The sequence below is a fragment of the Hetaerina americana genome, unplaced genomic scaffold (assembly GCF_022747635.1).
Source record: "Hetaerina americana unplaced genomic scaffold, ioHetAmer1.1.p SCAF_19, whole genome shotgun sequence".
NCBI lineage: Eukaryota > Metazoa > Arthropoda > Insecta > Odonata > Calopterygidae > Hetaerina > Hetaerina americana.
Window position 1 is genome coordinate 3,080,922 of NW_027286752.1, and position 22,352 is coordinate 3,103,273.

General features: G+C 39.8%; 1 protein-coding gene across 1 annotated transcript; it reads right to left on the reverse strand.

Annotated features, from left to right (window-relative positions):
• Positions 1–680: 680 nt before the first annotated feature.
• On the reverse strand, positions 681–21,451 carry LOC139687277 (uncharacterized). The gene is made up of 2 exons (XM_071584418.1): positions 21,211–21,451; positions 681–1,583 (listed from the first exon to the last, which is right to left on the reverse strand). Exons 1-2 carry the CDS (start codon positions 21,226–21,228, stop codon positions 966–968), a joined length of 636 nt encoding a protein of 211 aa, XP_071440519.1. The 5' UTR covers positions 21,229–21,451; the 3' UTR covers positions 681–965.
• Between the last annotated feature and the right edge of the window lie 901 nt (positions 21,452–22,352).

Sequence of the window (22,352 nt, forward strand, 5' to 3'; positions counted from 1 at the left end):
GGAGAAAGACGGATACATCTGGCGATAGAATCGCATGGTGTCGTTCGACCATTTCCAATCTGTTATTTTCCTGCGATCACCGTTATACTGGCGATCGTGTTGACCCTTAAAATTGATCTTTGGACTGATGGAGCCACGGGACTTGAGAAGTTCAAGTCTATGAGGAACGACGGGTAAACGAAGCTTCCTCCACTATCAAATCCAAAATTTTCCTTCCGTTTGTCGAACCTGAGGAAAGGAAATTTGAAGTTGGGCCTAGGAAGAACAGTTGAAACAGAATAGAACTAAAGCGTGCGAAGTTGGAAGGAATTGATGCATTTGTTGTTGTTTGTTATGGGAATTTTTTCACGTATATTCTTCCCAATCACCTTCCACCCATTTGAATTTACGCAACTTCCCATGCTTTCGCCATTCTTCCGAAGTAAGTAATGGTCTGAAAGTGGCATTAAAAAAGGGTTTATGTTAGGATTCATGAAAGTAACACGGGGAAAACACCGTGAGAAGTCCTGAAGTTTCGGATGAGTTTTTGCGGGCATGGATGCAATAATATTTTCTTCGAAGGAAAAATGCAAAGCGTGAAACCTTTCGAATTTTTCTTACGCCTCCGACCGTCTGGAGGATTGAAATTACTAATTATTTGTACAAAAATGTATATATTATATTACAAGTCAAATGTAATAAGCGCTACCATTTTGTCATCTTAGTGTGAAGAATGTTATTGCGCTGTACATTCTAGTGAAGCGTCATTACACATAGCCTGAAATGTTCTGAGCAGAAAATATTATTCTCGCTTCCCCCAGCCTTTTTTTATGTCCTCATCCTTATGGATGGTTGTAGCAGAGGGGTAAGTTCCAGTTTTTAGTGATTAAAGAGTTCACCGTCGACTGTTTGCAATCACGATTGATGTGATGGCGTGAATGGGGGAAAATCTCAGCAGCATCTCGGAGCGGAGGCTCCTGAGGACTTCAGCGCAGAAGAAAAGCCGAGGCGATGGCTCCCACCGGCCAACCGAACCAACGCCTCAAAGGTCGGATTACGTGGCGCCTGATTTGCAAGTTCCTGGCCGCCTCGTCCGTAAGGGGCAAACCCCCGCCGAGGGGGGGATAGGGGACGTACGAGGGAGTCGGCGGGAGGATTAGCGGGTCATACGGCGGGCGGTGCGGCGGGCGGTATGGTGGGCGGTACGGCGGACGATGGGTCGGAGGCCGAGGCTTGTGTCCTGGCGGTTTGTGAGGCCTCCGGGTCGGCGGGTGGCACAGTGTCGTGTACGCCTTTTTCAACCTCCTTATCTTGAGGGCCAAGTGGACGGCGTCCCCGTGGCCCAGAGTCTTGGGACCACCCGGGTGACCACCATCGTGGGAGTCGAACCATCGCTTCGCGGCTGGACACACCGCTCCTATCTCCTCCTCCAAATGCCTCTCGATGCTCTCCAGGTCGTCGCCGTCATCGAAGAAGCGCCGTTTCCTGACAAGTGATGAACCCGGATGTTCGAGGTTGTCACTCGGAGGCTCCGGGAAGTCAAGGTGATCGCGAATGTCCCGAGTCGCGGCACGTTCGACCCCGAGGACCGTCGCGACTGCGATCTGAAATGATTTGTTTGGCGGATGTTAGCAAGGACGGCCACGGACAGGATTTTTGGAATAGTCGAGTGAGCACAGGGGCAAGGAGGCGAAGTCCGGTTTCCTTGGACAGAGGGATTGCAGGGAAACCCGACGTTTACGTGGCTGGAAAATCATTGATGAATATGGCCGACATGAATGTTAGGGATTAAAAGTCGGACCACGACAAGAAAAAGAAAATCCGGGCCACAGTTATGGCACAGTGTAGACTATCGAAGGTTAATTCCAGGTGAATTCACCAAATGGCACATTAGTGTTGACTTTCGAAATGTTTAATGGAAATGAAACCACATGTAGGCATATTGCAATAAATTTTTACATTTAAGCTTGAAAAAATAAGTACTTTCTTAATGCTATTTAAGCTGTGTATGTTGAAATAGAATTGCATATGGTTCGGTGCAACTTTCTTAATGAGTTAATCTAACCCCATGCTATGGACTTACTTAATGGACTTTCGCATATATAAGCAAAGTGGTCAATATGTGTACGACAGGCATTTGTGCCGCTAAGCTTTCAGCCCAAATTAATCAAGTTTCCTGAGGTTATATGTGGAAATATGTGGAAATAACAGTTATGAACTACGTGACCGAGTGAATTTGCGTATTTTTGACTAATTTCATCAATACTTACAGAAAACATTGATACAGCTCCGCAGTTCTACTAAATTTAGACGATAAAAATGTTATTTACGATGCTACCAGAATGGAACTAGGTTGATTCAAATTCAAATGTACAAGGGCGACGCGTGAAAACAAATTGGAAAAAAGCACTAGCTGGAAGTTGATGACAAAACGATGCAATGGAAACAAGATTGTGAAGTGGTTTTTACTTCCGGTGTTCAGTTTTTACTTTGATAAAAAATATTGCCAAGGCCAGTATGAAAAAGTATATGCCGTAGACTCACACGCACATCGAGGAGTGCTTATCTTTAGTCCGCTCCACGTGGATCCTCGGGAATTGGCGTCCTAATGAAATTTAATGAGTCATTAAATGCCTGTATTGACCGCAGAATTGATTGGGCTCATTCCATTTCATTTATAGGATTCATAACCAAATCTAAATTCCCATATAAGTCCGTATTCACACGCGATTTGCGTTCATTAATGACTACTGTCAGGAGATTTCATTGTTCATGCTGTCGTAGCTGCCTTATTTGCCTAGCTATTAGAAGAGAGGTATGCTAAGAAAATAAAGGGATTTTACATACGTGGAGCTGAGCATGTTAAGCAATCTGAAACGTTTAAAAAATGTCGTATTTTTTCGAATGCAATAATTTTCTCCAATAGAACAAAATCAAAGCTTTTTTCGTATTCCCATCGGCTGTATAATTAAGTAATCGATTGTATTAATCGACATTGGTTGTGTGTTAAATAACTATCGGCTGCATTATGGTTCACTCTCCATCCATTGTTAAATTTTAGTACATCTCTGTGCAATAACGTAGCTTGCTTTCAAACTATGAATATTAATTTTCCTTTATTCGGAAATTGTAACACTCCCTTCTGGCAATATTTTAAGATGCTATATTAGGTGTGTGTTTTAAGCAGAATCATGAAATATAACGAGTTCAAAAATAATAAAAATGTGCAGTGAGTTAAAAAATTATTGTGTTTTATCGTAAAGTGAAAAATATTGTTTATCAGAAAAGTTTCCTTTTTCACACAGGCTAAAAAGTTAGGTCGAGATAGCCTTTTAACCCACTGCCATCTATAGTTCAACTGCTCCACATTTATTTTTTTATTCTTTATTTTAGCTCGTGCAATTCGTAGTGAGGTACACTTGTCGCGGTATTCTATCAACAAAATGAGTTCGCTATTTCTTTTTCAGTTATTAATAAAATTTAAATTATTGTTAAATTCACTCATGGTATAGTTTATTATTTACTAATACTATTAACTTTTATTAATACTGTTCCGCGCTAAGATTAAAAACTCGAAATTTATCAACCACGACTAAATGGTCTTCTTTTGTTACACGTTAGGGGGATAACGGGAGTAAATAAAAAAATATTGCATGAATTTGACACCAATGAGCACTAAGAATGGTAATTGCCAAAACAGAGATCCCGGAAGTTGTCTTTCATAGCCATGGCAGCCGGAATCGTTAATATGACGACGCTTGCATGTTTTAAAATGTTATATAATCTCCCTCGTGACATTTTATAAATTTAACCGACATACTATATGCTGCTTCAGGGCATACTTTCCTACACGGGAAATGTTTGGCCCCGACACGTCCTTTTTAGCGTCATGCCAGTCATACGGTTGATTAATCTATTCGTCCCAAGTCCCAGGTTGACATTCTCTTGAAGTGTTTTATCAGATCATGATAGATTTCAAAGGTAATTAATCAGTTGGCGTACAAGAAATTCTGAGATAACAGTTGCGGTAAGAAGGGCGTGATAAGTACAGTATTCTCTTTCAGTTAGCTATTGTTACCAATCAAGTTACCAACCTCATTAAACCTTTTTTTCTTGAGTTCGCTGCTTTCGCGAAGATATTTTGAAAAAAGGAATATTTTATGCAATAGCGTACGGACAAACTGGGCGAGGGGAATGTTTTTCGTCCGCCTACGCATGTGGCCCCGCGAGTGAAAGTGCGGAAAGGCTTGAAGAGGCGTGGATGAACCCTCAAAAATTGCGCGAACCAGATATATAAATCTGGACCAACTCCGGAGCCACCCTTCCAGCGAGGCATGATGGAGTATCGTTACCCTTTGCAGATGTGCGGGGAAAGTACATAGAAGGGAAGGGGCTCCTCCACTCATTGCGGAACGACGCAGAAGTCACAATTAAGGAATGGTTCTTAACCAACTTTTCACCGCGGTATGGCGCGATAAAAAATGAAACTTATTCCATTGCGTGGGTACTTGAGTGAAAACGTTTTTACACCACGTTACTTCAGCTTCATGAGGGAAATGTAGCAAATACGGGTATGAAGGGGCGTGTTAGTCAAGTGGTCAGTACGCTGGCGTACTCACCGGAGAGTCCGGGTTCGATTGTCACCCTTGGCTCAAACCAAGTGGGAACTGCCCAACCCCCCTTCTTGATATCTGAACCTTACCCGCCGTTGTGCTTACGATTATTAGGTAGGTTCTTCCTATTATACGAAACTTCGGGTTGATTACTTATTCTTGGTTAGTTGACATCCATTTGTGAAAGTGTTAGTTAAGTAATTGTATAATTTCTAAATATTATTAACTAGATTAGCGAAAAAACGCTACCGGAAGAAAGTGTGTCTCTAGAGAAATCAAAACGCAAGTCCCTCCAGTCAGTATATTTAACTAGAATAAATTCTTCGGAAAGGGCACTACTTCTGGCTACGAGGAAATAGAAAAGGGTACACTATATTAACCCCCGCGCTAAATAAAAGAAGCACACCCCTCCGTATGTAAAATTTAATATTCCTTATACCGGCTCTAACAGGGTCAAAGTAGTAGGGACGTAAGGAGAAGAATAGCGCGAGGCAAAGAGGCTTTCACAAGGAGGAGGGAGTTGATGACGGGGACGTTGAGTAAGGATGTTGAGAAAAGACTCGTAAAAACTTTGATATGGAGCGTAGCTATGAACGGTGCGGAAACGTGGTCATTGACGCAGGAGGATAGACGTAGACTGGAGGCTTTTGAAATGTGGGTGTGGAGAAGAATGGAGAAGATGAAACGGACAGAGAAGAACACAAACGAGGAAGTACTTGGTATGGTGGGCGAAGAGAGGGGTTTGTTGGGAGCAATCCTATGGAAGCAGGAAAAGTGGCTGAAGGGGATATTGACCGGCAGCGGGATGTTGAAGACTGTAATTGAGGGGAGAATGTTAACAAAAGAGGAAAGGGAAGGAACAGGATAGGGATGTTGGACGGGATGAAGGGAGGAAGAAAGTACTCACAGCTGAAGAGGGACCTGAAGTAAAGTAGGATGTTGTGTTTTGCTAGGGGTCACAAATTATTTAATTGGAAATTACGTCCATCCAAAAACCTACCTTAACTGGTAGATTACCAAATAATAATACCGGCTCTAATCACGAAAGGACGAAGTGCAATTATTATTATCTGTAGTGGTCATCCAGTTAAAGTAACGAACCGTATACTTTCAGGCTTAACTTTGTGGAAACTTTCCATATTGGAGAGAAATGTTCATTTACATTGGTTACTTCCACTATATTACTACATTATTATTTTACAACTGTACCAGAGTATTACAGTTGAGGTAAGTGTTTGAAGGGCACAAAGACTTAACATTGCACTTATAATTCTGTCCTAATGCGGCCCTTTACACCGTAACACCTTAAATTATCATGACCCATTTTTTCAGCTCCACGTACTCCTAGCGTGTAACAATGCTGGATCAGATTAAATTACTCATCATCATAATTTTTACAAAGACCTTGTCATTTGCCATTTCTTATGCAGCTATCCCAAAAAACATGAAAAATCCCCTACACCACACATAAGGAAGGGCACCTGCCCATATGTGTAGTACGCCAGTGTGATTTGATTAATATTCTAATGCATGCGTCCACGAAGCGGACACAGTGTATGATCTAATTGAACTGTTCTTAGATTAAGATTCAAAATCTTGAATTGTACCCCCCCAGAAGCCTCCTGGCCATTTGAGAGCACCTGCTGTTTTCTCGTTTTCCTTGAGATTAGTTCCCCGAGTGAGACTCATAGAAGTGCTTATCTGAAATGAGTCATGGAGTGCTTCTCTGAAATTGAGTGGCTCTATCCTCCAAAGGAAACTTTAGTGGTGTTCCCCAATGAGGAAATCTATTTGGTCGCTCATGGAGGAATGAAACTCATTATTAGGATTATTTTTGTGATGATACATGAATTGAGTTTGTTGCGGGTAACAGACTTATGTTAATCAAATGCACCCTCCCTATCGTCTGCACCTTGTCGTGGTGGAAGGAATTGTGCATTCTGATAGAGCTGTGCTGTTTGTGTTAAGAGCTGAGTGGAGTGTGTGTGAGCAATGGTATTTGCTCTGGCAAGGTCACGTACCATTGTGTAGGCTGTCTATCAAAAACCTACCTTAACCGGCAGAATACCAATGATAATAACCATATGTGCCTTTAGTTAAGGTACGTTGCGTTTATTGTAATTGGGAAAATGTATAGCAGTCATATATATGTGTACAGATATCTTGAAACATAATGATTAGCATTATAATATGCACAATTATGAAAATAATTGACACTGTGATAATGTTTTTGTTTCCAGGGTAGTTGACTTAAATTTTAGTTTCATTCATAAACATTATCTTTAGACTTGTCATTTAACTTTATTATTTAAATAATTTGGGTGGTTTAAGGAAGTTATATATATACATCCGCAATTGATTAATGTTTCTATTCTTGAATAGCTGTTTTCATTCTTTGTGAAGGTCATTTGTAGATGATAATTACTTTTGCAATCATAATATCCTCTTCATTTTGATTTGAGGATTACCTGGGTTAATGACTGAGAGCTTTAGTTGGAATTTCACTTTTGTGGAGTTTTGTTTTGTAGAGTTATAAAATTTTAGTGTTTTGTTTGAACCAGACGTCATAATCTTCCTAGTAAAAATTGCATAAGAGATTAGATTAGGTTTTCCCGTTTGATAAATCCGAAACGATTACTTTATCTATTTTATTTAATGTTTGAATTTGAACTCTCTGATCTAAGCTCAGTCAGTTTAAAATAATCAAATTTTATAATTTAGTTGTTTCAATCTAAAGCTTAATTTCTCCGATTTAGAGGGTAATTTTTATGTGCGTACCCATTACACCCTAGGGAAACGGAAGTTTATTCTACTGTGTCATAACAGTGACAGCATTGTGGAAGGAAATGTCTTTTAACTATCTGTAGCATTATTCCCACATCGTTTCGTGAAGGAATTTTGGTTAATGTATCATCTGCGAGGAGAAAGATCCTTCATTGTTCTGTAGTCGGCTTAGCTTAGTTGGCTTAAATAGTCAATGAAATTTGCCTGTAATGAATGATGTTTTACAAACATCTCTTCAAACGATAGTATCTCTATGTACGACCATTATATTTAACATAAAACTCAGTTTCGACATAAAAATTGAAATGATCTTTTATGAATTGATTTAATACATTTCCTTTATAAAATTCGCAGGGTTGTTTCGGAAATTAAGGATTTTTTGGGACCGTATTCAGGTATTTCAGGATAACAGTACCTTAACTAGTCCTGAATAGCCATTGCCATGACCATTTCCCAGAATATTGGTGAATACGGATACCTAGAACATACAAGATTTTTATCTTTGTCCATGACGGATAGATTACTTATATTCAATACAAAGGTATTCTTCTTAATAATATCAGTTCGCCGAATAGTATGAAAAAATACACTTCATTCTACCGAACAGCGTTTAAGGGTAGATTCTTTTGAAATTAAGATGTATGAGGAGAAGTGTAATTAACAAAAAGTAAAAGAGGAACTGATTCATTTCAATCACTTAGTGAGTTCCATGCATATCAAATTTGCAATTAAAAAGATAGAAATGTGAGGAGGAAAAAATGATCTATTGAAGGAATGAAATGGATGCAATGCGAGCAATCAGCTAATGATGCACTCATGCAATGGGGGTGTAGTTATACCTTGTATTCATACCAGAACTCTATATAATATCGTTGTCTGATGTGAGATAATTGATCATTAATGCACATATTACCTGCCATCGCAACACGCGTACCGGAGGAATTACTTGCGACGAACCTGATCTAACGATTCGGATGCTGTACGGACGTACGTGGACACTTTGGCCGAACGGATTCCGCTTCTTTCTTCCCAGTAAACTTTGACCACGCAAACACTTTTCTGGGTGGAAAAGTTTTGGCGCCACTTCCATGCGCCGTGGCGGTACAATAACTGCGCGACGTCCCACGCCCTATTCTCCTCGAGGCGGTATCGTCTCTTCATTGTCTGCTTGTCAGGAGTGATAAATCGTTTGGGGTCACGGGCCACGAGTTTCGTTTCAATGCGGTGTTTCTTAGTACGCAACCTCCCTGGTGAGAAGTGAAGTTGGACCTTTATTATTACCCAATTCGCGTGCCATTGAAGATTGACGCGGTGCTGCCTCGTGTCATTATGTAGTCTCTGGATAGTCCTTCAAGTGTATCAACTGGAAAAGAAATGTGGCAGATAATCATCAGTAAAACGTGAAGGCTTTTCTTTTGGATGGCGTGGGCGTAAGGATTTTCAATTGGCGAATGACTAGTGCATATATTCCGTTGGGCCGTAGACTGCGGCCATAGCATGGATAATTTTGGTAATATTGTGGGTTTCCGGTCAAGCCAAATGGGTATTCATCGGTGGTTTATATTATTCAAAGTATCGAAAGGACGCTCATAGAGATAGGTGTTTGATAGGTGGATAATTGGAAGTAAAGAAATTTTTCTTTTGCGTTCGCTACTTTCGTAGAGGTTAATGTTTGGCTGTTGGCCAAAGTCAATTAACCTACAGCGATTGAAATAATATGAATTTGTAAACTCCCCGTCAAATATCAAATAAATTGCCGGAATGTGTTGTCGAAGAATCTCTTGTCTCCCTTCTGCTCACGACAATTGCCATCGAACGGTTATGCACATGACACGTTTCCACTTTCAAAGCGTTGAATACACTTTTCGAGTGGGCGTTTCATTTTAATCAGAACATTTTTAAATCTTAAATAAAAAGCATGCATAGTTATTATCGAACGTGGCTGAATGATCGCCTAAGCATTCAGCGCTTTTAGAATGGGACGCAATGATACTCTATATTTGTCTTTTTCTATCGCAGAAGACTTCTTTTTTATAATTTATAGAGATTTATGCGAATGCTAGTGGTACAATTAGTGTGACATTCAGTTAATAAAACATCTTAATTATTCAACTCTAGGAGAGAGTTTTAGCAAGTGGATTGTGTATGTGCAAGTGTATTGAGTCACATGCCCGACGATGGCACAAAATGCAAAATATTGTCACACTAAATATTGTAGTTGAGGGTTTTGGTGGTAAAACCATCTCTTTCCCCGGAAAGACGGAGGCTGTCTGCTACTTTCTGGAAGTAAAGAGGTTGCGCCACCGAAATGATGTATAAAAACGAAATTCTGCCCTTTTTCTGTGCTTTGCGCTGCATATACACACTACGCTGCGCTACCTAGTTTAGTAGGAGCGACTTAGTACAACAATCGAAGGAAACCCGTGTACAAATTGTCAGGCAAAGGCGTTCGTTCTGGATACTCCAGTTCGTATACATATTGCCTGCATTTACACCTGTGAGAAACCGAAGTTAAGGAAGTCTCGTATGGAAGATAAAGTTCCTTAGTGGGTAGGTTATATCTGACCTTGATCCGACAGCATGCATCGGCTCGTCGTTGTGGTGATAAACTTGATGATTGAGTAATTAAAAGGTAAATACACATGTTGCAGAAATGTTTCTATATTAAAATACTAACTATTGAGTTAGTTTTTAAATGATACTTTATCGATCGATGTTTAAGACTTTCTTTTCCTCATTTAAGAGATAAAAAAATAAATGGAAAATCATATACCCCCACGCTTCGAATCTGAATTATTTGTCGACGTTGCAAGAACTGCCGAGGCCTCAGAAATACGTTGTATTTTTACGTCTAAACGCGTTCAGTGGTCGTGAAACTCAAATTTATTACGCACCATCGTCTCTTGTCAGTTTTTTCGTACCAAGATCGTTTTATGATGCAACAGTTTCAGAGTGTAAAAATCATTCGCCTTGACTGGGACTCGAACTCAGATCCCTCAATATCCGGTCGAGTGCTTTAGCCACTTAAGCTACCGAGGCGTCCTATTAAACTCAGAAATTTTGGAACTCTGAAACTGAGAGGACGCCTCGGTAGCTAAAGTGGCTAAAGCACTCGACCGGATATTGAGGGATCTGGGTTCGAGTCCCAGTCAAGGCGAATGATTTTTACACTCTGAAATTGTTGCATTGAAATGCACATTAGCGGATGACTCCGTTAAAAGTTACTGTAGCGGCATCTCCCGCAGTTTCTTTGGAATTTGTCATCGTTTTATGATTTCATTTCCGATCGACTCAATTCTCCAGAAATGCCGTGCGGTGGCTCTTAGGGTGCCGTAGAGGCCGTGCATGTTCTGCGTGCTAAGTTCTCGGGCGACGCATTGCGCCTGACCTTGGGCATTGCTCGCGCAATAGCTCCAGTGGGAAAAAAATCGCGACGTCAGACCTCATTTGTTCACATGATCTTTTCCGGTCTGGCGGTGGAAGGCTTCGTAACGAATCCTCTTGCGGAAGTGAGGCTATTGTTCATTCTAGCAGTTTTGATACGCCTCGCTTTTTCCTGCTGTTTTTTGCAAGAATGTAACAAATGCCGTAAGAAGAAAAAAATGCTTATTTTTTGTCATAGCGAAAGTCTTGCGTTAGCAAATAGCCAGTACATTCTCAAGTTCGACAGGACATAAGTAACTACTAGCAACGGGGATATTATGAAAACGATTGGAAATCTAAATGTCGATATTGTTAGCGTGCTTAGGAATAGTAGAATGAGATCTATTAGGTGCGTAAAAAATGTGTATGGAGTGATGCACATTTTGGAATTGATATGAAGCAATAATATAATTGCTGTTGCTTCTTGAAGTCTTAGCGCGTATCAAAGGAAAAGATGAAAAGGCAGAGAATGAGGGAAGGATAAGTACGCTGCGGAGGCGACCATAATAGAGGGGAGTAAGCGGCAGATGGTACCCAGGGAGAGGAGCGCCAGAGAAAAAATCTTTCAGTTCAAAGGAAAGACTATCGAATCGCACCACTAAGATCGAACTGATAGCCCGGAGATGAGAAATATCATCGAAAGAAATAAACTGAAGATTGATTTTTTAAGACTGGTAGTGAGAAAAAGTGAGGAAGAAAACAACAAAAAAATAATCGGAAACGGAAGTACATGAGAAATGAATGAAGAAAGGAACAATGAAAATAGAATGGCCAGTGTGACCAATAAATAGCCTTAAATGGTGGGAAAAGAGTAACTATGGAATAAGCTGACTCGAGGAGAGGTAGAAGTAATCGGGCTTATTCTAAAACGACAGAAGATACTGAAATCCGAGAAGGAGGAAGGGCTTCAGTGGGTGGACAAGGATGGCCTACGAGAAGAGAGTGAATGATGCCAAGGTGGGTGACGAACTAAGAAGCATGGATTGGGATGGTTCGGCAGTAGTAGTTTTTATGGGAGGCGACCGATAGCTATGGTCATTTAGAAACCCGGCGTCGGCATTAGCCTACTCTCATCAAAAGGCGCCAAGGGGTCCGCAGTTTAACGATCCATCCGACGGACGTCGTATTCACCCAGAGTGCTAAGTAGCCTGCGCCTCAAGCGCCTCAAGTAGGGATCAGGGTACCACTAAAATATATTTGTTGTCTCCAGGATTTCAACTCGGACCCCCTGTGTGGGAAGCCCGTTCGTTAGCCACCGCACCATCCCGACCCACGAGATGGTTTGGTTGACCGTCACAAACCATTAGTATTGTTTATTGGAATGATGTACTACTTACGTGTTACCATGATAGCATGTTCTATTAATAAAATAATGGACACAAAATTGGTGTTAGATGCTTCAAAAACCTGTGTCATTGTAACCTTTTAATGACATCGCTTTAGCATCGAAACCGTCCAGCTTCTCTGTTAAATAGTGTAGAAAATGGCGCTATTTCATTATCTAAGTGTACTCATTTAAACAAATTGTTTAGAAAATAAGTACATTTCAAGAGTACCGAACACATTAAAAATAAAAATTATTACAATAATTCAATATGGAACATTTTGACGTACTAAGAGAATAATCAATTCCCGCCGTACTCGAACGAGTAATTACCCCAAGCCGTACTCTTATATAGAGTACGGCTGTAGGTACCGGTCCTTTTAATTCAACATCTGGACGGTTTAAGAGTGGAATAAAAAATGCAATGTTTTTGGGCTACACGAATGCCATGAGTTGTAAACTAAATAAATATAATTTTAATGATTTGGTTGAGCAGTTTTGAAAAACGGGTTCTAAGAAGAAGTAAATTAGGGGTGGAATAAAAAACGGTGGAAATTATGAATAGTGAGGAGCTATTTGAATATCCATATTATCCGAATTCGATCTAGTTTCGTGCATTTGTTTCAAGGGATTAACTTAACGTAGGAAGGGATTAACTTAACGAAGGAGAATTTTTCACCAATTTTGTGTTTGCTGATTGTTGCTTTAAATCAGAATGGCATTTTATTAATCGTATTTTTCAAACAATATTGGATATAAAAATTAATTTGGGAGCTATATTAGTCGAATTTAAAATTATTTTGAATGTGATAAATTTAATCCCTTCCTCCAAATGCGCGCTGATGTGATTTCGTTTGCTGCGTAGAAAGGGGGTCGGCCTCAAATCCACGGACGAACTAATAACAATCATTGCATCGGCATTTCCTGGAAAGCGGTCCGCTTAAGATATCCCCATGAATTACACAATTCTATCCATCAATTTTAATGCACAGTTATGGTAATGGTCCTTAAATTTTTCTCGTTGACATACTTATTTTTCCAATATTCCTTTTGCGAAATAGTGTAATTTCGTCTGGAAATAGTGTAGCATACTAATTTCTTAAATAGGGCGCAATTTTCATGCCTCCATAATTTCCTTTCCTGAAATATCTTCTTGGAAAATAGTGAGCCAACAAGGTTTCTTTTTCCCAGAGGAAGAGTGTGTGCTTGATCCCTTTAGATTTTTTTTCGTGCTCCGAAAATCATGTCCAGTGGTTATCCAAGAGTTCCTCTCACCGGAAAAGTAAGGCGGCGTCCATAGCGATATCAAGCCACTTCTAGTCATTATTTCCAACGCCTCTCCTCCATTTAACATCCTTGTATCCCTCTTAAACGTCGCATTATCAATCGTTCTCTCAATAATTTTGCATGGAATTCTTGCCTCTGCGGGATGGTTACATATTCGCTTGATTCTTTTTTCGGACGCCATGGTACGCGTTCATTTACGTTTATTTACATGGGTTGTACTCGTTTGCAGAAGTCGAACGAGCACAGAAAATTATCAGAAATCAATGTTTTAGGAACCGGACGAAGAATAAAGCATAATATTCTCCTCCTCCAATATTATTTTGTTAAATATTTTGTCTTTAAGTAACGTAGTGCGTAACTTTATTACGTAACGTTGTAAGTGACGTTAGTAAGTAACGCTGTCACTGTCGGGGCCATGAGAAGAGAGTGAGAGGTCGCTGGTGAAGCTGGCCACCTTTGGGGTTTGGATGAAGGTCGATAGCACAGAATACAACGAAATAGATTTCGCAATTTTCGTTTTCAGTCATAATCCAGGTCTTTAATACTTTTCCCTCATCAAAAAGAAAGTTTGTGGTTAATATTGATTTTTGAAGGCAGTACTCTAATAAACGTAGGCATATGTTAAAGAATTTAGGTTTAAAATGTTCTCATGAACGTTCAAAAAATACAGTACAGAAAGGATAAGAGCTAAGATACGAGTGCTTAAATGTAGTTAATTTCGTGCTATTCTCTAATTAATCAGCTTGGGAATAATTTGCTTAGAGTTTTCGCAGATTGGTAAGGTAGGGTTGAAAATAATTTTCCATAAAATTCGGAGAGTATTATATTTAATCGCTTACCGTTGATTACCAATTCTTTTTCGCAGATGACATTTAGCGATATAATGCGATAAGAGTGCATATTTATTTGGTGTGTAACTACATTCAGGCTTAAACTTAAGGTTGGCATTTGTAAGTGTAACTGCGGTTTACCTGCATAGATGTCACTATTTATTCCGTCTTGTCATGAATTGAAACCGTTCTTATATAATCTTTCTCCTGTGATTTGCACGACTTCGCCTTTAGAATATGATTGGTTGAATTAATTATTTCAGTCTTATTGGTGACTATTGAGACCAAAATTGGGTATTGAAAGTCAATTCGACACGTAACTGACGTAATAAAATGGTCATAGCGATCGACACGCCGTCTAAGGTTGTAAATTGTGAAATTCGAATGTTGAATAACAATCGGGGACGTGGTTTGAATGGCAAATATGTTTGGAAAAGGGAAGTCTCACAATAGAGCTGTACTGATACAACGGAATGAACCCAAAGGCAAGAGAAAAAAACTTCACGCGAAGACAGAGAAAGGAAGAGGAGTACGTATATGCTTGTCATTTTTCAATTGTTTATTTTCGCGTGGGATTCTTTTTTGTGAGAGGAAATGATGAGTCGTGGATATTAAGTTCTGATATAGAGAGAGAGAGTTAAAAACATTTCAAAATATGGCTGCAATATAAGTGAGGCTGATTTTGAGAAACACATGTTCCAATGAATCCCCATATGAATGCTGTATATTGACCGTTCAGTTGTGCCCACAGCTGTTGCCGTTCGTTCAATAGAAACGAATAATAAAATTTCCTTAAGACGTAACACCGTTTTGCAATCGTCATTAAGCATCGTCAGATAATATGTGGCGATTGCTGTTCTCATTCTCCGAGATATTTTTTTATTTGCGTTATTCAAATAAAAAGATAAACGCTTGAGGGAAATCCATATTATCAAAGTGAAATTTCCGCATTGAAGTGTTGCATGTATCGGTGTAAGGTATTTCAATCGAAGAAACGTTTTCAAAGCTTAAAATCTGAGCATACACTTGGCTAAAGTTACCTTTAAATTTAAAATTCTCCTTAAAGTGTCATACTCCAACTAGCGAAAGGATCACCGGAAATATATTTTCATTTTTTCATCGAAAGCGTATCACTCTGGGCTGATCTGATCGGATATTCGTACTAAGGATGTTCAGTAAATATTTATTCTTGTTTTTTCATTCGGATAATATATTGTTAAATAACTTAGCGTGAGGTTATGTGAAAAAGGTTTTTTTTTAATTTGGTTCCAGTAGTGGGATCGTGGCAGCCATTGCGAGTTGAAACATGTTCGATTTCGGCTAGGATGCAGTATTGAATTATTTTCCGCCTGAGCAAATCATAAGTCGAGACCTATTTTACTCTGCAGGAGGCTTTCGGAGTGCATGTTATTCCCATTAGGATTGGTAGAAGGTGGTTAAAACTCTTCAAAAAATGGAGATAATTTCATTGGAAGGGAGACACGGAGTTCCAGTCACGGTCGATCGCGGAACGCCTTAGCTGCTATTGTGAGAGATCGTTGACAAACGTTAGGAGCGCTCTCAAAAATTTCATTGGTGCCACCCACACTGTAATTAAATTGCCAATGAAACGTGTTTGTGGGCGCTGGGTTATACCCGACCAGCAGAATAGTCGCGTGGAGGTTGGTTCGCATTTGAAGTTGATGTTAAAAGAATAAGAGTCTCTTTCGAAGGGCATTACTTCAGAAGAAACTTGGCTACGGCATTTTGATAGTGAGAGCAAACAGCAAAGTTCGGTGCAGAAATTACCAAAGCCAAAGGGGATGAAATCTACGGGGAAAGTGACGTTCATGTCATTTTTCGATGTTCTGAGAGTGGTACGTATATCAGCTCTTCGTGCCAGCACGCACATCTGTAAATAGAGCATAATACTCAAGGCATTAGAGAAAACTCTCCAAGGCCGTATCATTCTCATAACGGCACATTTCGAAGCAATCAGTCTGGACGCAGCATTACGAGGAAGTACGGCCGTGTTTCGCAAAAGTTAAAGTGAAGTACGTTCCTTATGCTTCCTTTGGGTTAGACCTAACCCCACGCTCTCCCAAGTGAAGAGGCACCTTCGTGAAAGAAATGTTTTTCATCAAACTCTGGCAAAGACGAGCTGAACATGTTTCAACATGCGACGGCCGACGTAATACTCAAGCCAAATCAATTAAACTATTACCACATGTATAAATTACACATTAGGGGTAATGCATCACGTTAAATTATATTTTTGCGCTGTAAATAATGCGGATCAAATATTTACGATTACCTTTTGTTGAACAACCTTCGTATTTTATCTTTTTAATGAAAGAGAATAATAATAATAACTTATTTTAGAACCCAAAAATACACTAGCCCTTACACTCCAATTAGGCCTTTGAACGAAAGTGAACAACATTGTCTCAAAGCGAACATAAACCTTTCGTCCTGAAACCTTCCTCTCAACAAATTCCTCCCTCCATCAATGTTTTTTGTTTCCAGCCGATTCTCGATGATTGATATGATTTTTTTTCGTCTCCACACATGTCAATAAAAATCAACCTACAATTGGCTCGTGAAATGTTTATTTTTCCGAATGTTTTCTTCCCGTCTTGCACGATTATTTCCTCCCTCGTTGTCAAGGGGTTTTTCACGTACCGAAATGTCTTTCGTCTCAGCCCGTCTTATGTTCTTGAATTTTATTTCCCAGCCCCGCAAATTCTTTGCCTTTGAAACTATTTAGTCGTCCTCTCGCAAAACGTTCCAAAATTCAAGTTCAAGAGTTCAAGACGAGATAACCTTATACCGCATACGATAGGTGTCAGCAGCATACGGTGAGCGGGCGGAGTCCTGACCTGGCACGCAAAGACTTCAATACGGCATGTCAAGCACTGACGATAACCTCTTCAATTGGGAGATTAATAATGAATACTGTTATTTGAACAGGTCACCATGTCATTCATTCACATCGGAGCTTGTCCAGCCGGATGCTAAAAAAAATCGCCTTCCATTGGCGCACAATTTGTGAGCGTTTGTTTACCGATTTATTTTTAGCATTAGTATTTGCAGTAATCTGGAAGCTCCAGCTAGGGTGTGTGTTAGTGAGTGAATAACACGCTAGACTAATTTAGACCCGAATCATTTAAACACTAACGCGGTCGGACAACTATTCTGATTGATCTCTTATCGTTTGTGATCGAACCTGAATGTGGATATTTGCTTTTCCTCTGTTGCGTAACGTGCTTGTTTTAACTTCTCTGCATCCCAGTAAATCTCTGTTGATGGCAGGGAAAGAATGATGTTCAGTGTACGAGATCTGTCCAAAAAGTATAGCGAATTTTGATTTTCCCGCCACAAACGTCCGGATTTGTGGAAGAACAGAAATTGGATGTTGCACCATGACCACGCATCTGCTCACACATCGTTACTTTTTCGCGAATTTTTGGCCAAAAACAACACACCAATGATGCCGAAGCTACCGTTTTCTCCAGACCTGGTCCCCAGTGACCTTTTCTTGTTCCCGAAACTGAAAAGGGCCATGAAAGGACGACGCTACGCTACGATAGGGCCTGGGTTCAAATTGAGGTGGTTTTTGGAGGGCACTTCGAGTGAGTACGCTGTCCGTCGGATGGGACGTTAAGCCGCGGACCCCTTGGCGCCTTTCGTTAAGAGGAGACTAATGCCGACGCCGGGTTTCTCTCCACCCTTCATCCTTTCCTGTCCATCACTAATGGCGCAAATGACCTCAGCTGTCGGTCGCCTCCCCTTCATACTACTAATACTCATGAATAAATGAATAATTTTTGAAAAAACATAAAAGTCGCGATACTTTTTGAACTGACCTCGTATGTAGCAGCAGGGATATGTATGAGAGTGATTGGGGGAAGAAATGAATGATAGGGTTACAAATCCTGGAATCGTAGTAAATTGATAATTTAACCGTAGTTAATGGTATATGTTTCCATTTGATATTGAATGAGGGATTAAGGCGCAAGGCGAACCGTTAAGTTACAGGTTAATGGCGTGGAATCGCATGAAATTTGGAAATTTTCTGTTGTAATTACGGAAGTTTTTTGCTATCGTGGTCGCCACGAAGGATTCAGAATTTTCTTCTCTTTGAAGATGGTTTTGCGTCAGTGATTGTACTGCATGACGGAAGTACCCCTCCCTTTCTCTGATCCTCTGAGCCAGTTTGAAGGTTTCGAAAGAATGGTATGGAGCTTCTCCAGCGGATCATTGAGTATTAGCTGTTACAGTGATTATCAATATATCTATAACCGTCGTTTCACTTTTTAGAATTTAGAATTCAGTGTAAAATTTGCAGTTCAAATATTTTTGCCCTAATTTGTCTGGTTGACTACGCGAGACAAAAGTGTTTTGTCACTGATAGGGAATAATTATTATAATTAAATAAATAATAGGGAATATAAATGCTTATTTTCGTCGAAAAGTCGTAATGAATAAAAGGCAAAATGTGTTGTTGTGTTAATTAGGTCTTTGAACAGTTATAGGTGATTGGTTCATATTATCATTCCATGTGGCTAGTGGGTTCGTTGGCCTTTTCGTGCGTATTTTGTCATTTTTAGGTGAATCCCTGGAAGGAATCCATTTAGTCTCGTGCACTATATTTTGAGACTTACGGAATCAACTGACCCATAAGTTTATTCATAACTATCTAGAACTAATTTGGAAGGCAGCGCATGATCCTGGATGATATTTTTTTTTGATTTTGTAATTATATGGCGGTAGAAATAAATAGGGTTACGTAATATTTAAGGAATGCGTACTAGATGTTTTCTTTACTTTCTTCTTTAGTTACATATCGATCCAACTTTCTCTTCGGCGTCGCCAGCCTTGTACCCATGTATGAATTACTCTGTACCTACGCAGTTTTGGAATAGTGAAACTATAACCGACGCTGGCTGTGTGGGGTACTAAATTGCCCTTTTCCCTATACGCTATTCCTGTTAGCCCTTGTTCGTTGGCTGTAACGCGCAGGATTTAGTTTATCTAGACACAACCTTTCATGTTAAACTATCTAAATCAGACATTTGGACACTTCTTTTACATCGATAATAGCATGGCGAAAGAAATAAGTATCTATTCTATTGTTTCAGGCTTCACTTCGTGGAAGTATTTAATATCCATACTAAAAAGAAAGACTCGTACTTTTCCACAGATTTTATTATACGGTACTTACGGTACTATAATAAAATCTGTGGAAAAGTACGAGTCTTTCTTTTTAGTATGGAAAAGAAGTATCTGATCACCTGCATCGAAAAAGTTTTCTCTAGTCAAAAGAATTGTGAGCAAATATTCGGTTGAAAAAGTTAGGAAGTGATATGAAATCACATTATTTAGGCATATCTAATACGCAACGAGACACGGGATTGACGGGTAAAGAGGCATGATTGCATTAAACAGCATTTATTTCTTAGCGCTTCCCAAGATTTTTCATGAAATACAAGAACTGAAAAAATTAATGGAAGTGGTCTTTGAATAGTGTTTCAAGTATTTATATTGCTGATATTTATATAAGATATACATAATTGTTTTAGGATACAATTTTCTATAATAATGTCCATGGCCTAGTGAGGAATTACCCATTAAATTCAGTTTTCCAAAAAAAACAAGAAAAGGAAGCGAAAAATCGCCCAGTTTTATAAAATTTGTGTAATAAGACAAGAATGGCCACACGACTATGAGGAAACTTAGGGTGGGAGTCGCTTGAGGAACGCCGATTCCCAGTACGGAAAAACATCTTGTGAGTATACATGTACAGTATGCGCCGAGAAAACCATCTTAAAATGGCATTACATCAATAGGCGGGACCAAATTGGGAAGTCGTGGGAAATATTATGTCGAACAGATAGTTAACAATGAGAAATCATATTTCGGCGCCCTTTCACAGTTTCAACAGTGGTAAATATTACACAACTATTCCAATTAATCCTATCGCATCCCGTTTTAGTGACTATGAAGGTGGTGGGGTTTCTCCATTCCATTCCTAACACCCTGCCGTGCACTCCTATGGCGTCTTTTATATCAAGTGTTATAAGAAGATACAATGAAATATTATGAAAACATAAAAATCCATAGTAATTCTTATTTTTAAATGATTTAAGTCGCGTTGATGAAGAAAACTATTTTTTAAAGTTTGCTCAGTAAATAAGCTTCCTTTCCATTATTTTGCTCCCAATAGATAATGGTGTTCTTACCGTGCGCGGTGTTTTTGTTGCCCTAGTATTGTTTCCGTTTGTAAAACGTTTTAAAGACAGATAAAGAACATTTTTATGGTTAAAACGATCTTCCTGTTAAGATTCAAATTGTATAGAGCGGTTACAAATCAAGCAAATACCATTGGAATTCCTGTTATGAGCGAAAGTAAATAACGTAGAGCATAACATTACGATAATTCCTGTTCCGCCTGTGCGATTAAATCTGTCTCTCTGAGAGCGCTAGTTGTTAGAGGGAACACGGAAAACATTCTTCCTAAATGTTCTTTAGTTTTGCGACATTTCATATATACTGCCATTATAAAGTTACCAGTTTATCACCGATGCATTCCACTATATAAACCCTTTATTAAAAGTGACAAATGCTTATAAACATGTTTGCTACATATCTTGATGTTTAGACAAGCGAAAAAGTGTTTACTTATTGATTGTCATAATAGTCTTTATGAGAACACTTCAAGCATCTTTTCATGAGTTCGTAGTAACTGGGGATCAGTTTATGAGTGCGTAGAACCATTTTTGGATTAAACGATTTCTTTAATATAGAAAAAATAAACATGCCCAATTGATGCTGGTGGAATTCTAATTAGAATCCTTCATACCATATTTTATGAGACGCGTGATGATGCTTAATTTACCACGTGGAAAATTACCAGAGAAAATGGTAGATTTTAATTGTGGCCTTACAAAAATAATATTACTTACCGAAATGGGAAATAAAAGTGTCTTACCAAAAGGATCAGATCCATTTTTCACTACACTCAATCCTCGGTAAATTGGCGCCGACGTTTCAGCAGGGTCTCCCCCAAAGCTTCAGACACCCCGAGTCTCTTCCTCTTATACCGATGTCGGTGCGCTCCCAGCGATGTCTAGCGTCGTGTGGCGACTAGCCCTAGTGCGCGGCATGCATATAAGGGTGTAAGGGCCCTTTTGTGATCCCGAGGGTGCGTGGGAGGGAGCACACGCGGAAGTGTTTTCAACAAGTCTTCATAGTGGCGAGGGGTGACTAGAATGACTGTCATTTCTCTGCGCGGTCGGAGGGTGAGCTAGCGAATGAAAGAAAGTGAATCGAGGGAGGGAGCAACGGGAGAGTGGGTGTGCTCGTTGAGAAGATGTCTCGCTCGAGGGAGAGATGAAGGTGCACTTCGCTCCTCCCTTCCTCGGCGATGATGGTTTGACCCGTTTCCCTCGATCGGAAGGGAAGGGACAAAATATTCCCGCGCACTCGAAGTAATATGCGATCTCATTCCGAATCAGCATCATCTCTTCATACTACGAGGACTGTGGTTAATAGTGGGTGGAATTGTAAGGCCCGGGTTCGATTTCAGGTGTCTTTAGTTACCAGGTGTCTTCAGTTACGTGTTTTAGGGGATTTTGAGTGGAGGTTTTTTTCGTTTTTCATCACAAAGTTGGATTAATTGCCGAATTTGATCGCGTGCAGCGTCGAGATTTGTAAAACATTGTTATAGTAAACGTAAAGCTTATCCTAAATATTCGAGCAGCTAGGCTGGGGATCACTCACGGAGCGAAGGTTAAATTGCAGATTGATGTTCTTGCATAAATTGAAAGGATGTCTCTTAAGCAGTTATGTCACATCCTGTTCCTTCCCTTTCCTCATTTGCCCAACATTTTCCCCTCTATCACAGTCTTCAACATCCCACTGCCGGTCAATACTTTGCCACTTTTCCTGCCTTCATTGGATTTCTCCCAACAAATCCCTCTCTTCACCCACCATACCAAGTACTTCCTCATTTGTTTTCTTCTCTGTCCATTTCACCTTCTCCATTATTCTCCACACCCACATTTTAAAAGCCTCCAATCTACGTCTATCCTCCTGCTTCAATGACCACGTTTCCGCACCGTACATAGCTAC